At 44.4% G+C, this 18,627-nt stretch overlaps 1 protein-coding gene across 4 annotated transcripts in view; it reads left to right on the forward strand.

The window, feature by feature from the left end:
• Positions 1–18,627, forward strand: part of PAX2 (paired box 2) — an 83,064-nt gene that overhangs the window by 34,767 nt on the left and 29,670 nt on the right. For all 4 annotated transcript variants that reach the window (XM_036386002.2, XM_036386001.2, XM_036386003.1 and 1 more), the window contains exon 5: positions 1,406–1,525. In XM_036386002.2, the coding sequence (XP_036241895.1) occupies positions 1,406–1,525 (120 nt within the window). The remainder of the gene's footprint in view (positions 1–1,405; positions 1,526–18,627) is intronic.

The raw sequence follows: 18,627 nt of genomic DNA on the forward strand, positions 1-18,627 counted from the left end.
TGAGATACTTTCTAATCTGTGAGCTGTGGGGTGGATATGTCTGCTCTTGCTAGCATAGCTAGCATAGCTTTATCTAGTGACAAACTAGAGCAGGAAAAACATGCAGTATTCTGGGATACTGTGAATTACAGTGGCTTATTTGTGGCCTAAGACTTTCTTAGATTCTGTTGGTTATGGAGAATCTGCTGCTACACAAGGATTTACCAGAAAATGCTCATCTGCATCGGACAGAGCTGGTAGATGTCCTGTACACAAACTGTATTCAGGATTACAATGGGCAAATACGGAAGAACATTTCTGGATGCTCTTTTAACATGGACTTGCTCGCTGGACTGGCAATCACTGATCACAACAGATGGAGCTGGCAGATTCCTTCTTGGACCAGCAGTGCAATGTCTAGGGAACACAATGACTGAACTGGGGTAGTGATTGTGAGTCCTTCTAGTGAAGTCTCATTGCTCTGGGATATTCTAGGAAGTGAGTCTACATTGGAGAGTGTTGAAAGGTTCTGTTCCATCCTGAAAGGCTTCTGTTGGATGTATTGATTGCTTCAGATCAGTGCTTTATGAGCTGAATGATGAATAGTGGCCTGTAAGAGAACTGGGATATTCTTTCCATTACTGGGACACACTGGGACACAATAGGTATGCCTGCTGGATGCATAGGTCTACCTGTTCTATTTTCTAAAAGCCTGATTATCATGAAGGGATCATTTCTAATTTGGATTACTTGTCACTTTTGATATATTGAAAATTCATGAGCAATCTCGGATAGCCAGGTGGCCAGAGCATTCTGCCTATTGATATTGGTCAGTACAAAAGGAAGGCACTAGATTTTCATTAATCTGGGTGGTAGTATGTATCACCCAGTCATTCCAGTAGGGAAATGAATTTAATAGGCTAGCACTGAAGTGCTTCTAACCTATGCTAAGAAGGTAATTTTTTCACTAAGTGTTTCAGGTGGGCATGTAAGAGGCTAGTCTGCCTAAGACAGAGCATGTGCACTCCTGGTGAAAAAATACTGAGAAGAAATTATCTGGTAAAATATGGATGGACTAGGAAGTCACTAGAGAATGTGGCCTATGCAGCATTTCACTGGATTACCTTGAAAGCCTGCTCTGAACTGGGATGTAACAACATTTAGCTTCTTGATGGAATACACTTACTTGTTATCAATGGCCCTGTATTGGAAGGCTGTGAAGCTACAGTATAGCAGTGGACAAGCAAAGCTGGGATGCAGCTTTGCTGGGATACAGTAGAGTAAGTCCTTCAGCCTGAAGGACCAGGAATCTGCTTAGTGCCCAGGCTTTCCTGTTAGACTGGTGGCATGCATAGCTTTCAGCTGGGGATCCCTGAGTGCTGTGCTGCTCTCCTGATGGCCCTTTCTCCCTTTTCCTTTCGTCCAGTGCCCAGCACAGCATCCCCTCCTGTCTCCAGTGCCTCCAATGATCCAGTGGGCTCTTACTCCATTAACGGGATCCTGGGGATTCCTCGGTCGAATGGCGAGAAGAGGAAACGTGATGAAGGTAGGGGGAGGGGAGAAGCTCATCCTCCCTTTTATATTCTTTGTCCCCATGTACAGGCTCCAATTTCAGGCCAAGGTTTGCAGCTGCTCCAGGGGCTAGATCAGTTTTAGCAACAGAGACCAGTTCCCCGCCACTGCCCTGCTGGCTTGGAATGCTCTTCTTCCGAGGCCTTTCATGACAGGCTGCATCTCCAGACATCTGCTCAGCAGGCAGAGAGCCGTCTCCATTGCTGGAGCTGATCCCAAGTTCATTCACTGCTGGAAACGGCTGGAACTGAGCTCCCAAGGAGCCAGCAGGTGCCCGGACTTTGAACTGTGGGTAAACATGGTTTCCCTGACTCACTTGATTTCAAACTAAATGCCATCTTGGAGAAGCACCAGCAATGTGGGAGTTGTCTTTCATTCCACTTGCAAACAAGTCCCTGCCCTGTGATGTGCTACGAGCTACATTAGCTGGTGATCACAAGGGCCCAGTTTTCAATGAGTAGCATCTACCACAGCAGAACTGTCATGCTTGCAACAGTCTGAAAGCAGAACAGGAGGTCTTCTGAGTATTGTGATCCTAAGGTTGTTTCTAAGCCTTTCAATAAGGCTATAATGAAACAGTATTAAGCTCTCTTCTTTTGCATCCTACTTGCTGTGAAGTATTCAGGGCAAAGATCCTGAAATTAATCAAAAGCTGGAGCCTCAGGTCTAATTAGACTGAGTCAGGAGGGGTGGGTAAGGCCTTGGTGCTCTTATGGTGGCTTTCAAACACTTTTCCTTAAGTCTGTCTTTTTAAATTTGATTAGTTCTAAACCTGAGGGCCAGGAGGTGAACTTTTTAAAGAATATTGACTGACCAGTTTGTTGGGTTCAGTTCTGACTTCAGTATGTTGTGTTGCTTGTTGCATGGAAAGACCTCTTAGGATAGGTGGCTCAGGGTGCTGTGTGTGCTGTAATCCCAATGCTGTGCAGTGCAAGAGAACATGAGAGGTCTCTGTGATATGTGGTGAGAAGAAAAAGCTCTCCTGAGACAGATGCTGCATTTTGAGGTTTTGCTAGTAATTTTCTCAGTATTGGTTCTGGTGAGGTTCACATCTGTAAGTTTTTGATCCAAACAAACACAGTGATCCTAAGAACAACAGGCAGTCATCATGTTTCCTTCCTCCCTTATACAAAGTAAAACTAGATGCAAGAACCCATTTCAGCTTCTGTTAAAGCAAATGGGAAGATTTTTTGCTGATGTCATTGGAAATTGGATCGGGGCCCCAGAGGAAGATCCATTTCCCAGCTAGATGGCAGTAGGGCCCAGCTAAGAAAAAAGTGCAGCAATGGAAGGACTGAGTCAATGCCTCAAAGTCAAAAAATGTCAGGAATAAGAGACAAGTATTGCAAACCTTTCCAGCATTTGCCATCATTACATACACAGGAAATAGTGACATTTCAAACTGAATGACACATTTCTTTAACAGTGGTGCAGATCTCCTGGAGTTATTTGATGGTTTTGTGAACCTCTGTTCTCATACAGTCCAATGTGGTGATCACCATCTCTCAACATGGTGCCTCCACATCTCATTAGAAATTAAACTCTTCAATCTGGCTTTAGCTACTATGCAGGTTATACCTGGAAAGATTATCCCACTTTAGATGCAGCCTCTCAGTCACTTCCAGCCTCAGAACCTGAGCTTTCTTTGGAACAGTACAATTAAACACAGAAACAACACAGCAGCCATCTAAGACTGTGACACTTCACAATGATATATTGATAGTAAGAACTATTCTTTGTGTCTGTCCTTAATTCATTCCAGATTTGATTTAGGCAAGTGACACTATGCAGCTCCTTGCTGTTGGCCAAGTGCCCAAATATCCCACTAGGAATCAAAAAGGTTCCAACCAGACAATCCTGCAGATGTTGTTTGTCTTTAGCTCTCAGAGTTTTAGGTGGCAGTTACATGATATGGTTGCAACTGCCTTAGATAACAGCCTTAATCCTGCCATCCCAGATATCTGCTGCAGGGACACGTGCTCCTGATCCAGAGAAAGCTCACATGGGACCTCCAGCTAGCTGCTCAACATCTCTAACCATGAGTTGCGTTATCTGGGCTCACACTGGCCTTCAGAAATTATGAAAAATATTGTCCCTTTGTGGGGCTGAGTCCTAAGGTTAGAAGGGTGCAAGGGGAAGTTTTGCAAAGCCAGTGATCTTCACTCATTCCTGGGCAGTCTCCTCTGTAGCTCTGAACATTCTGATTGTTTCTAGTTGAGATGGGGAGTAGGAAAAGTTTGTCAAGAGATACAACATGAGTATTTCTTTCATATTCATGCTGGATGCATACACCTTCTCAGTATTTCCCAGAGCTTCTGAACACTTTTTTGCAGTTTCTTTCTTAACTTCAGGTTTTATTCTCACATTGAAAAGCCCTTGTGAGCTTTGCACATCTACTTTCCAAGCATTTAGGGAGTGGTTCTTCCCTAAAGGAGGCAGAAGAAGCAGCACTGCTCTCTCTTTCTTTCCGCTCTGTTGGACCAGCTCTGCTGCAAGGATTCCTCTGTGAGGAATGCAGTTCAGCAGAAAGGGGAAGTACCAAACTGTTCCTGAATCACCAGTTCTGAAAACCTTGTTAGCAACCTCTGTGATGGCTGGGGGGAACAGGGTAGGAGAAAGACAGAGAAGCTTCTATGTGAGCACACCCCCTCCCCCAGGTCCTCCTTGCTGCAGCTGGTGTCTACATTAGACAGTAGCATAGATGATTAAGAAGAAGAGAGATAATTATGTGTCAAGATGATGTAGGAGAACTCCCGATTGGACAGAAGGAGCCAGACGGATGCATGAGGTGGGCTCAGAGATGGACGCTGACAGCCAGGTGTGTCCCCCACAGGGAGTTAGAGGAAAGAGTGGGAATCCCAACCTACCAAATACACTGGTTGCAAGTGCAGGGGTGGCCTGGGTGATGTATGACATTGAGAGAGAGCTAGCTGGGAAGCAGCTCTGAGTGTCTACTAGTCACAAGGAACTGTTGGCCACGAGTCTTTCCTCAAAACTCAGTATGTCTTCCTCAGGTGAATGCCAAGAACGGATGGTCAGGATTTGCCTTGTTAAGACCAAATTACACTTTAGCTTCAGTTTATAACCAGTGATTGCAAAATTTCTGACTTTTGTGATAGAGTTGGTCTCCTGCGATTTTGAAAATAATTTGACTAAAATGCTTAACTAAACATTTGTGTAGCACTGTGGGCATTGCCAGTGGAGCTGTAACTTCCCTCTGACCTTACACCCACCCTCACTTACACCCACCATCTTCCAAAGGCAGAGGTCACCCTGCAGCATGTGATGACTTTCTCAAGACCAGTGAGGGTCTTACACTATCAAGTTGCATCAGAAAACATGAATTCTTTATGGTTTGAGTGTTGCAGTACTCTGTGTTGGCAGGCCAACCATGTTCAGCAGGGTCATTGCCAGACTAAGAAGCAGCAGTACAATATCCAGAAGGACAAAGGGGAAGAATATGCAACTATTTCTGCTTTTTCATAATCCCTTAATTGGCAGCTAAAAGAATGAGAACTGGGGTGACCCAGAGGCACTAACAAAAACTTAGTATCACTCATATTGTAGTCTTGAGCATGGTACAAGGAGAAAAAAAGGAGAAATGCAGAGAAAGCGAAAGACAGATAAATAGAAAGATAGATAGATAGATAGATAGATAGATAGATAGATAGATAGATATAGATAAGTAATTAGATAACAGGAAAAGAGTATATCAAGCTGCTGCCAGCATAACGCTGCATCTTCAGCTGGGTGAAACTTCAGCAATTTTTACGAAACCATTCTTATGAGACATGGCCCTTTCTTTCCATAATAGGCTGCAAACAGACTTCCTGTCTAACCCTAAATTCTCATTTGGGATTCAACTTCCAGTGAGGTTGGTGCTGTAACATTCTCAGCATTATTAATCTTGGTCCTTGACAGTATCTGTAGTATTTGACAGCATTACTGGTAATAATATCTGCAGTGCTGACAATGGCAGAGATAATATCCCCCAGTATTATCAACATTAGCAGGGATCATATCTGCAGCCTGTTATTGGTGGGAGCAGACATAATGTGTCCAGTATTATTAGTATCAGTAGTAATAAAACCCAAAGGCTTGTTAGTGTGATCACTGCTAATATCAGCGCTAGGTTTGTGGGAGAGGAGGGGACGGAGTGATCACTACTGTAAATGGCAATAATACTTACGGTGTTTGCAGTGAAGGAATCCCCAACAGAGATGGGGGAGCAAGCCTGAGAAGGCAGAAGTCCCTCCTTCCCATCCTTCACTTGTCATTCTGATGATTAGAGTGAGTTGCATTGATGCCTAGTAATGCAGGGCTGTGTCAGTGCAGCGGGACAATGAAGTGTCACCAAGATTTCTACAGATCTGGTGGCCTTTTCCAAGAAGTGTTAACTGTATCAGTGCAGATGGGTCACCAATACTCCTCAAATGGAATTGGGCTGTGCTGAACAGGGTGCTGCCCACTATCTGTAGGAGTATCTGCACTGTTAATCCTGGAGCTATAGGATAGGCAGCATCACTGCCCTTCTCTTTGCTGCTGCTGCTCATGTAATTTTCTGACTGTTATTGCCACAAGACCCTCTACTGAAAATCAGTGCTTTTATTACAGGTGGTTTTCTCTTTCCTCACTCCAAATGGGAGGACTCTGAGTGCAGAGCAGGGTCTTGACAGTGTTTAGCTTGGGACTTTTCCTACCTTGATGTCATCTGATTTTCATATTGGAAAAGCAAAAATGCCTCCTGATGAAGTGTGAGGCAGAGACATCTGTGACAGTTCCACTACTGAAAGTTGTTTTTTTAAAATACTGCCCCAGGACATAAACTGTTTTAAAGACTTGGGTTCAAAATTTTCTTCAAGTGGAAAGTAACACAGAGCAGAGGTGTGTAATGTGTCTAAGTTTTTGAGCAGATATACAGCAGCTGAGTACGCCACTGCAAGTATGATCCCATTTGTGTTGTTCAGAGTAGCAGGGATAATTCTGTGTGAGAGACATAGCTATGACATTTCAGATGACTGTGTCATTGTCAGTGGCACACAGTATGTGTTTGCAGGCAGTTTGGTTGTGGTTATCCTATTGTAACTATCACTATAGGTTGTGGGTTTGTGATGCTAATGATGAGATTAACTGTATCACTACTTGGTCTGCTGCCCCATTGCACTCAAGGCCATTACACTCTTCACAGGAGCAGCTGTGAATTGCTTTTTGTGGTTTGTTTGCATCACGGCATACAGTAAGGGTGTTTCAACATGGTAATTGTTGGTTCACTGGTGCAGTTTCTACTGTGCTGTCACTGCAATTCATAGAGTTGTTACTGCAGTTGATATAATGTGTTGGTTGAAAACAGACTGGCCATAACAGTGAGGTCAATACAGCTACGTCACTGCAGGACCATGTTCAGAATGGTGTGTTTTCATGAAATGTGATATTAGTGTTCCACAGCATGCTGGGGTCATTTCAGAACATACAGTGTGCTTATGCTGTCATCTGCAGTATGGTGATGCTTTGCTTATGCTGGAGTTGTACCAGAGCAGAGGTCTAGCCCAGTGCTGTCCTGTGGGGAAATGCATTCATTCATTTTTCTATGCTGCCTGCATATGTTTGCTAAGAATATGAGTGAGTCATTCCACTTGACTGTGTCATGGCCTGATGTATGTTCATTTCTGGGCATAGTAGGTATATTTCTGTTCTCCTCAAACCCTAAGATTTGTTGAAGACAACAGGGTCTGTTTGGACCCCTGTAGGTGATGATGGAACAGCGCTACTGTCTGTGGCGAGCCTGAATTGTTTCACAGTGTGATTTTTTGTCACCACAGCTGACTTGTTTGTGTTATTCTATATGGCTGCTTTATTGCAGGTCAGCAATAGTCTTAATGACACCGGAGACACATGGAGTTATATTGCCTCAGGTGCTAACCCTATGTTCCAACCATCACACAGAGTTGTGGGGTGTATACACAGCAGTTTATGGATGTGCAGATGGGCTGAGCAGATTCTGGAGTCTTTCAAACTCTCACAATGTTTTTCTCCTACTTTCTCTGGGACTGCTGTTTTATGCAGCATGGGTGAGTTTCCAGTGGCTGGCAGCTTGCAGAAATGGTGTATCTCTGCAAACAGGAGCAGTCACAGGGGACCAGGCTCACTGTGTTCATACACACAAGTCTAGGTAACACTCCCTGCGATTCTAGATGAAAATATAAATTGAAGAGGGAGTTTATTCCAAGTGATCACCCACTTCTCCCTCCTGGAGGTCTTTGGCTAGTGAGACCCCTGGAAGGACATAAGAAAAGCACCTGCTACTCATCCTGCACCTCTATAAATAAACTGCAGGAGGATGTCAGAAAAGGGAGAGTGTGTATAGGAAAACAGAGGAGGGGGAAACTGGATGAAGCAGAAGACAGTGAATAAGCAGCACAGCACTGACAGAAATGTGGGCTGCTGCACCAGGAATCTGGAGGTCAGTCTGTAAGCAGGAGAAACAGGATACATGTGTTTGTGTGAGGTGTCTGCACACACGCTGGGATTTTGGGGAGTACACATTGCTCAGAAAGAAGTCAGGTAAGGGAGAGTTAACAGCTTACATCACAGAAAGCAGTTTGGACAGAATGCCCTGCTTCCAGAGCTTATAGTGCTGCTTAGTTTGGCAGGGGCTGCTATTCTCTGAAGACAAGCTGGTCTGGCTGTAGTTGTATTTGTGTGCATCTCTGATTGTGTATTTGTATCTCTAGGAAAGCACGCCTGTTTGGTTTTTGTATTTCTGTGTTAGGATCACTGGTCTCTACTTATCTGTGCCTGTGTACTGGGGTGAGTGGCAGGTTGGACCCGTATTTTTGTGCATGCCTATGGAGACCTAGAAAATGTGTATGTTAAGCTGTGTATAATATTGCCTAGTAGGAGGATGGATACTGTGGATCATATGGATATCTGGGCATGTATGGCTCAGTATTAGTGCTATGTATTTTTATGAATGCGAGGTATTTGTATTCACATTTTGAGACTATATGTGAATGTTGTATATTTGTATGTATATTCTGAGTGTATGTGTTGTTACATACTTGGAGTATCAATGTATCTTTGTGGTTGCTGGATACGAATATGTAGCCTGCTAGTGCTGTGCACTTCTGTACATAGTTTGTACAGATGTGTATTTGCATTGAGGTTATATATTTGTGTGTATGTTATATATATATTTATATATACACATATTGGTTGTTCTTGCCTGTATAAAGGCTGTTTATTTATGTAAATATTCTGTATTTGTTTACATTATTTGATTCTGTACATGTTAATTTAAGGAAATTACTTTGAGTTACAGGTTCTCATTTAGTTAGTGTACATACACTTTTGTAAGTTATTTGTTTATTCAGAAATTACATTTAATTGACATGCACCTACATTAGTACCTCTGTGTGTCTCAGTTTGCATTCTTGTGTCTTTAATGTTAATTTGCTATGTTTTGTGGACACTACTTATGCATAGAGCTTTTCTTTACATTTATTTGTGTGAGTACCATAAGTGTGTGCTTTTATGACTGCTTATTATGGGTAATTAGTTCGTGGTTAGATATTTTTCCACTTTTTGACTCATTCTTGGGAGTGGTTGTTGCAGCTAACATGTCAACAAGAGTCAGGCAGCTACAACTCCTCCTAGTGTCTCTGCCTCCTCAATGATTCTACCTGTGCAAAGGCTGCTCCCCAGTTTTGCTAGATGCCTGGTTCTCTGGATCTTCTTGTTCACTTTAGATGAGTCTTACATTGGGTCTGCCTGCAATCATGGAGGTGGCTGTTATAAGTTGTCATGGATGCAAAGAGTATGGGAGTCAGAGGAGCATGGTGTCTGAACCCATGAGGGTCCCAGGTTAATGCGCAGTGGGTGACAGAATCAACTGCAAAAGGAACCAGAAATAGCTGGCAATGTGCAGGCAAATGGTATTTTAGAGGGTTGTTGGTATAACAGTGGATGAGGATGCCATGACAAGTGAGAGACACTGGTTTCGGGTCAAGTGACATAGCAATGAGACATAAGGGCAATACTACCATGGAATAAAGGTGACATGGCACTGACACAAAACATGGGTCATGGTGACATGCCAATGACCCAGGCTGATCTGTCAGAACAGGGAGCGCTGGGATCTGTCCATCAACTGAATAAGGCAAGGGAAAACAGGAGGAGGAGGGTGAAGAAGATCAGAGGCAAATCAACAGATCTGTACCTGAGCTGTAGGACCCAGATCACCAGTAGTTTGGGACATGCAGCGTCTCCACAGGATCAGTTGTGTCCTGGTGTGAAGGGCCAGGACAGCCTGTTAGCAGTGGCTGTTTGTTCACAGTGATGGAGAGCAGGGATAACACAGTGATGACATCAGGTGGTGGCCATATCCTGTGAAGGTAGCCATGGACAATGGGGACTGTGGGCAGGGGCATTATTCCCAGTTGGTGGAAAAACAAAGAACCTAACAGGCAGTAAAACAAAAACAAAGGAGACTTGGAAGCACCTGACAGCCCTAATTCATCACAGCCCAAGATTTTTTTCCCCCATCATGTTCCCATTATATTTGTTTGTAAAAGTGGAAATCAATTTTGAAGGTAATTTTCTGGAAAGAATGGAAGGGAGGTGGGAGGGCCGGATAAGGCAGAGATGGCAAGAGGAAAAAAAAATTTAGGCCAGGCGCAGCCCAGGGGCAGCTCTTGGCAAGGTGAAAGAAAATTGCATATTCAATCTCCATCCATGAATCTCCCTTGCTGCTGCCCGCCTCCTGCTCGAAAACAATGAAGGCTTTCTCCCCTACGCTGCACAACGCCTGAGTATCAGCGCTCACTTTAACTTCAGGGTCATTAATTCACCTGATTATTGCAGGAGAGGAGAGGGTTGCAGAGGCATCCATTCTAAAGAGCCCTCCCTTAGCTCATCCTTTGATTAGTTCAGGGTGGGGGGAGTTGAGATAATGTGTTGTCTTGGACACAGTTTAAAATGGGAGGGGTTGAAGAGGGGGTGGAAGGAGGTAGAGAGGAAAAGATGTGGCCCAGCTTGTTGTGGAAGGGAGGGTTGGAGAGCAGTCATTCTTGCATCCCTCTGCTGTGGTGTTACTGCAAATTAAAAGTAGCATGTTCCACTTCGTAGCTATCCTTCAGGGAGGGGAGGGGCATGGGTATATGTCGGCATGGGGATGGGGGGATCTTATCATTGCTTCCTCAGCAGCCCAGAGTAGTGTCACCCTGTGAGGTGACATTTGAATTTACAATTCCGCAGAGAAAAGCCATTAATTCACAAATTAACATTTCTCCCTCTCTCTCTCTCTAGCTCTTTCTCTCTCTCTCTCTCTCTATCTCACATGGATGTGCAAGCAATTGAAAAGACAAAGGAAATAGCCTTAAGGAAGAGACTTTACTGCTACTCTGTCTGTGCAGAGATTGCTACTACTGCTTCTAGATAGATAAACCAATTACCTGAGCTGCTCTGCTCATGGCAGCCTGCTATTACCTCCTTTTGTAGAGCTGATTCCATTGCCGGATTACACTGTGTGTATCTCATTAATGTAAACCAGCATGATACTGGGCGCTGTTTCTGACCCTTCTTGCCATAGCCCCTTGCTCTGCAGTGGAAGAGGGAACTGGGAGAGGAGTTGAAGAGAGGTGACAGTAGGCACAACATACTTCCTAGAGCAGGCTACACACAGAGCTCATTAGAATAGCTGGGCTAAGCTTAGAGGAGATGGGGGCTTCCCTTCTGTGGAGCAGATATCATGACATTAACCCTGATCTCTTCCATGTCTTGGTGAGCACCAAGGGTGCTGTGCAAGAGGTCTTGTTTATGGGCACCAGATATGGGCAGTCTCTTGCATTCTCAGCTCTACATGGAGTTTTCAACAGGTGTAGAAATGCGTGTGGCAAGCAGACACAGAGGTGTGAGTACAAAAGCTGCGTATCCATAGCTATTGCACACGAGTGACTGACTCACAGAGGAACACAACAGAGCTCAGAATAAGAAGCAAGAGTAAGCACTTCAGCTTACAGATTGAGAGGGCCAGATTTCTCTGTAGTGCAACTCCATTGAAAGCAAGTAAAGGATGCCTGTGGACACGTTCTCGTCTAAGACAAACACTAGACACTACTTCTACACAACTGTGTTGTCTTCTAAATCCTCCTGTTGCTCTTTCCTGCCACTTTCTTTCTCATATACTTCTGCTATTACTGCTGCTGTGGCTGCTTGGATGGCGCGCGCACACACACACACACACACACACACGTAGGCACTCAGCCACACCCTGGTGCCACTGCAGGCACACATCTGTGACACTGCCAGCCTAGCTATGCAAACTCATACCTCTGCAGGCATGGCTTCTCCCCACCTGCTCTGGTGAGGTCTCTTCAGTGGCTCCAAGACTACCTGCTGCGGGACACACTGGCAGTCAGCTTTCTGAGCACCTTCTGGCACTCTCTGCAGACTGCCTTGTAGGAACATGCTGGCTACCCTGCCTTTTAGCCTGATCACAGAGCTATATGTGTTTGGGGAGAAAATGTCCAAGCAGTGTTGTTTAAATAAAGACTTGCACATACTAATGTGCAGTTATCCAGGTAAAAGAAAAATGGACCAGAATGGCTGTTTCTGGAAACCTAGTCTCCACATGCTCAGTGGTTGGAGCATGTGCCTTTCTTCAGCATTGCCTTGGGTCCTTAAATCTTCCTAAAAACTTATCCTTTTAACAAGAGCATCTGCCTCTCTGACATTCCCTGTGCCCCACACCGTGCACAGCACATGGCTGGGGAGCATCATCCCGCAGCTGGTGCTGGAAGACGGATCACGATCAGCGGAGGAATCGGCAGGCAGTGCCAGTAATTCAAACCATCCTGACCGTTCAGTGAACCTGAACCTGCTGACCTTGACAGCACTAGACAGAAGCGGCCTCAGGAATCCCAACCTTTAGAGAGGCATTGGCTGGAGGATGGCTCCTGCTCTCTCCCTTTCTTTCTTTCTTTCTTTTTTTCTTTCTATTCGTGATCACATCCAGCAGCCAAGGGGGCCCAACAGTCAGTCCCCAGTGCACCAATTAGCTCCTAATTTGTCTATCTCTGCACTCCCAAGTCTACATCAGTGTAACGTTAAGCATCGCTTGCTGTTCATAGATGTAAATCATTTCTATAGAGGAGTGGTTTTTTGTGATAAAGGAAAACACTAAGCACCTTGTTCTCAGTCAGGGCCACAGAAACCCCTCCTCCCAAAATGAGAGCTGCTGCTCCTGCTGTTTGGAAGGAAAGCAGAAGCTCTTTACTTCCCTAAGTGATAGTATCAGATCCTCTAGCCTTGTTTCACTGGATCCCGGGGGAACAACAAGATCTCACCAAGCAATTAGCCCATGAGAATCTTGACTGGATAGATGAGGGGCAAGGAGGCAATTTGATTGGAGGGGAGAAAGTAAGAAAAACCAGTGTGTTTATTTTGTCACCAGACCTTGCTTGAAAAAAATGCAGTTTGTGAACATTTTATGATGCTTTCAGGACTTTCAGGACTCCAGCTATCTCTGCTGATAAAACAGCACTTTGCATTGGCCTGCAGAGGCTATTCTAAGCTCTAGGATACTGCATATGAGGGATAACTCTCTTAGTAGTAGATGGCTGGAAAGAAGCATTTACAGATACATATTTGTATCTATCTATTGACACACACCAGACATGTTCTGTCTTCTGTCTGTCTCCATCCATAGCTCTTTGAAGATGATTTTTCCAAGAATCAATCAGATAAAATAAAGGATGCTTTAAATAGGGGTCAAATGCAATTCATGCCCATCTTAAGCCCCTTTAAAATGTCAGAGTTGTGTTAAGAGGCCTAAAAATAATGCCTAGATTCACATTTTCCTTTCACTTTTTTTCATTCATCCAAGCATCTTACTGCTTACATCCCAATAGGTTCAAGGTACAAAGGCCTCTTCCTACAGAGGTCAACAGCTGCAGGAAAACACATATGAGTACAGAGCCAGAACAGGAGTCAGGTCATGGGTATCAAGGTTTCCTTTTGGATGTGCATCAGGTCAGGATTTCTTTCTCTCTTTGGCCCTGCCTTTTTTTTGGTCAGAGGAGCTATTCTGGTTTTAAGGTAGGGGATCTGCATTGGAACAGATTTCTAGACATAAACCTTAATGAGGTGACTGTTGTTATGAAATGTCCATCAGATCTTGAGTGCCTTCTACTCCTCTCTTAAATGCTCTAGAAAAGGCTGTTATAAAGGACAGGTATACTTCCATTCCTGGTTTCCCAAAGGACTTGGTGCTCTTTTGCTTTGGCTTTCGGCACCTAGTCTGATAAGAGGTAGGCCTTGAACAGAAGGGCTGACTTTCCAAGAAGATAAGAACTGTTCTAGAGTTTGGGACAACTTTATTAAATCACAGCAAACAAAAAACAATACTCCACTAGCTAATCGTCAAAGATACTTGTGGTTCTTCTCTGCAGAGACCTCACTTGTTTGTGAAACTGATTGCTGCCCATGGCTGGGCCTTCTCTTGTTTGGAGACTACCTTTTACAATTTGGAACATATTGCAATATACATTTTATAGAGATCACATTAGTATAGGTTCCTTCGTGAACCTATAATGGCCTTCATGCGACCTCATGCAGAAAGATGACAAATTATTCTACTAATGGTTTAGTTACTATAGGAATGAGGATTCAAAAAAAATATTTTGCATGGTGATGTTTCAAGCAGATTGCTGCCTATTGCAAGCCTGTAGCTCTTTTATTGCATGGCATTTCATAATTATCCATCCTGTATCATATGTTGTTTATTAACCTTCCCATTCTTAAGATCTCATTTTCTACTGAAATGTGGCTGACTCTCAGGTGGACCATAGCAGATGTTGAACAATACAGAGCATCAACTGTGAAATTTTGCTGTGCCATGTCCAAATGAAACCACAGGAGAATTAAGATATGCTGTGGGTAATCACTCAGGCTGGATTTTGTTCAGGACAGCCAGGTTAATGTCTGCACTCTTGCAAAAAATGCCATGGGAATTTTAATGACTCTGAGTGATTGGAGCCTTTGTTTTATGGCACGTCAAAAATGGCAGCTCTAAAAACACTCTGCTTGAATACTGGTTCAGTGCTGACTCAGAAGAGCTTCCAATAACATGATTCACAAGTATCTGGCTCAGGGGCAGGTACAGACTCCTTTGACTGATGAGGTTAAGGTAAAAGTGTACATGAGGGGAAAATAGGTGGAATGAAAGGAAGGGAAAGTCTAGAGGGAAACAGAAGGAAAGAAGACATATTAGTGGGGGACCAAGCCGATGGAACCAAGCAGTCTAAAGGGGAATTCATATTTTCTAGACTGTCCATGGTCTGACCCAGATCTGCTGAGTCTATTTGCTGGTGTCTTCTCAGTGCTCTCCACTGGAATCTCAGGGATTCCCACAAACTGGGAGGTGGAACTGGATGGTGACACTCCAGCTGTGGGCTCCCTGCTTTGTGTCTAGCAGTCCTGATAGCAGTGTTGATTTCCATATCAGGCAAAGCACTGCTTGAGGAAAAAAAAAACCCCTCCAAGTGTGGCGGTGTCAGCGCTCGCTGTTGTTCGACAGTGTAAAATTAAATTAATAAAGCCCCCAACACAGGAAAACATAACAGGAAATTAATGGCCTTTACTGTCGCTCTGATGCAGTCATTTGCAACCCTGCTTTCCGCACCAAAGACTTCATAAATGCAAGCAGTTTCTCTAAACAAGCATAGTTAGGGCAGCATGCGATGTAATTTTTTGTGTTGCTTCTCTCCTTTGGAGCTAATAAAAGCCACCCCTTTTTCATATGCTCACCAAGGGGGATCTTGCCAAGAAGTAGCTCCCCAACAAACATGCTTAGGAAGATGAGAGAAGAGAGTTAAGCCACACCAATGATGCTGAGAGCATCACTTTCTCTGGCAGAGAGAAAGCATAGCTTCAGAGCTCCCTGCAGCAGCAGCTGTACCCGAGGACACTGCACTACAGGCACTGTTGTGGACACCACAACAGCATAAATCAGCATAACCGTTCTGATAACTTTTAGGACGTGTAAATCAGTACAACTACTGAATGCAAGAGACTTACAGTTTTATACTCACCAGAGGATCTGGCTCACTATATGAGAATGCCAGAATGCATGTCTGTCAATGTAAACAAAGCAGTGTACTGGATTCTAGAGGCAGCTGCATTTCTGTTTGTCTGACAGTCAAACCTAATAGCACTAGTAAGAGATACTGGACCTAGGAAACTACTACCTAGGCTAAAACCCCTTAGGAAACTACTACCTAGGCTAAACTTGCATACTCACACATGCTGTAGTACATGTTGTATACACATCTGAGACAGCTGCTTGCATCCTAACACCTGGAAAGGCTTTTGCTGGCATTTTCAGTAAAGGCTGGATGTGCTGATTTTTACTATCCAACACAGACTTCATTTCCCAGATGCTCTTGTCCAAATTTGCAATCATACACTTAGATACAGTAGTAAATACATATGATTTTCATATGCATATACACACTCGCTTCTTTAAATGCATTTTACATGCTCCCATGATAATCCAAGACTGATCTGGGCACACACTTCATTACACATTTGCACACACAATTCATTACATTTACATTCTCATTGAGCACTGCCATTTTTGCTCATATAAGCCCTGTATTCAAGCTGCACTGCCCGTCCCTGCTCCATCTAGGGTTCTCAGTCATACACAACCCCTGTGTAAAAAGCACTGCTGTCAGGCACCAGCACACATCTCACTCTTCTTCGGTCAGGCACACTCACTTCCCTGCATGAGCAGCCTTCCTTACTCACCAATTCTTCATGTGAGCTATACCCTCATTTCAAAACATAAAATCTGTTGTTTCTGAGCCTTTCTGCTTTAAGCCTGAGCATGTAAGAAAGAAATACACACAGTCTATGTGTTGCTGACACACTTAAACTACAGAGACACATGGACCAGCAGAGTACTATCAATTATCATACTGAAATTCAGGTTTGTGGATTCCCTTGAGGCAAATGGACACAGGAATCTGAACAAGAGTGGAGTTCATGAAGGCTGATGGTCTTCCTTGAGGTGATAATCCTCCAGTATTTATGCCCTACTATCCCTATTTCTGCAGGATACTGTACATAACCTGAACTTATTCTGTATCTTCTTTCACCATCACAGCGTAGATGTCTGATAACATTCCTTCTCTGTGCATTCCTGAATCTTGCCAGCCCCTTCCATGCTCCATCATCTCTATTCTGCACTCACTTAGGATCCTTCCCATCTGAATTTGAGGTTCATCTTTCTCCCCACCAGTTACCACAATCAAAGCACTCAGAATTCTTGCAACACTACTACATGCTAAAACACAGAACTGACCCATCTAGAGATGATGACATCTTCTTTCGCACTATCTAAAAGACCACAAAAATTCTCCTGGAAGGAAACGCAACCCAAAATTTACAGCCTTCCTTTTCCAAACCTCTAACTAGTGGGGCAAGAAAGGCGAAAAGATCACCAGGTAAGGACTGCCAGTCCTTGCGCTTATCCTTACTGGGGGGAGTACAGTATTAGTTCAATAATTACTGAGGATGCAAACAGTGTCTCTAGAAACATTGTGACAGCTAGACTGGATGAGCTTGTGTGGATCAGGACATCAGTACCAGACAATCCGGGCCATCTGAAAATTTGTGACCCACTACCTCAGGACAAGGTTCTTGTCCTTGGTCTCTCTCTTGGTTAGGGGTCAGTTCAGACACAGATGCAGGATGTGTGCTATTCCCAGGGGGAGCTTGAGACCCAGGTTTGAAGGCCAGCTCTGCTGGTGCTGGGGTCCTTCGTGTTGCACTGAAGGCAGCGCGAGGGCCTGCGCAAGGCTGGCTGCCCTGAATGACAAGCACTGGCTATCGATCGCATTCTGAACTCGGCCCAGCCGATAGAAGGTAATTAATGACTCCATTTGCCTCAGTACCGAGGAGAACAATTGAGTTTGAAACTGCAACAACTGGCAGTGTGGGGAAAGGCCCCCCGGGATGGACAGGAAAGCTGCCTGACAGGCCCAGGCTGCATGGGGACAAGGGAACACATCAGAGGGGGAAAAAAGAGAAGAGAAATCGGAAAAAGGGAAAGAGCAGTCTTAACACAAAAGTGTGATTTGGGAAGGGGCAGCACATGTATCCACAAATGCTAAGGGCGTGGGAGAGGGCTGCTCTGAGTTGAGCACCCCGGCAGGGATGGTGCAGGCAGGCTGCAAGAGACAACAGGGTCGCCTTGCTGGTGCAGAGGAACAGCATTGCAGCAGCCAGCTCAGCACCACTGCACCAGACAGTTGTGCTTCCCTCGGAGCCTTTGACAATTAGATGGGTTCTGCTGTGTCACCTGGCTGGCAGTTCTCATGCCAGTCACATTCGCTTTTGTTATGACTGTGATTTTTATTGGTAGAGCTGCAAGGGCCCAGCTGAGATCAGGGCCCCATGGCACTGCAGGCAGACGTCATAGGGATAGTAACAGCCCCTTCCCTAAAAGAGAGCAGTATCTCCATGTTTGTGTGGTAGCTGCACAGCTTCTCATGACCTTCCTAGATGTTTCCGTACCATAAAAATCTCCCTATGTCAACAATACTTCTGAGTTATTTGTTGAGATGGTCTTGTCCCACCCTGAGCAAGAGTTCTGTCTGTCACTTGTAACCAGGGAAGTAATGAATTATGCTACTTTGCGCTACTTGTACATTTTGGTGTTTTTGTGGCTTCCAGACCTGAGAATGTCTCTTTGTTTTGGAATTATTTAATGGGCATATTCCATGTGTCAGATGTAGTCAAGGCTGTTCTGTTGTTCTTTGGCACAGCATTTCCTTGTTATCTGTCAGAATAGCTCTGTAACACCCATGGAGCATTTCTGTGTCTTGTGTTGAGGGTTTACTCTAAACATTTTCTGTGTGTACTCCCTTGGCTGTCCCTTGGAGGAGAGATATTTCCTGTCACATGTGCAAGGCCTGATCACACTGACAGCAATGTGTGCCTTTGTGAGGGACACGGTGATTGATGCCATGGTTTGCCTCTCAAGCAGTTTGTTAAGATTCTTATGATTTAAAAGAG

This window comes from Molothrus ater, chromosome 8 (assembly GCF_012460135.2).
Source record: "Molothrus ater isolate BHLD 08-10-18 breed brown headed cowbird chromosome 8, BPBGC_Mater_1.1, whole genome shotgun sequence".
Classification (NCBI taxonomy): domain Eukaryota; kingdom Metazoa; phylum Chordata; class Aves; order Passeriformes; family Icteridae; genus Molothrus; species Molothrus ater.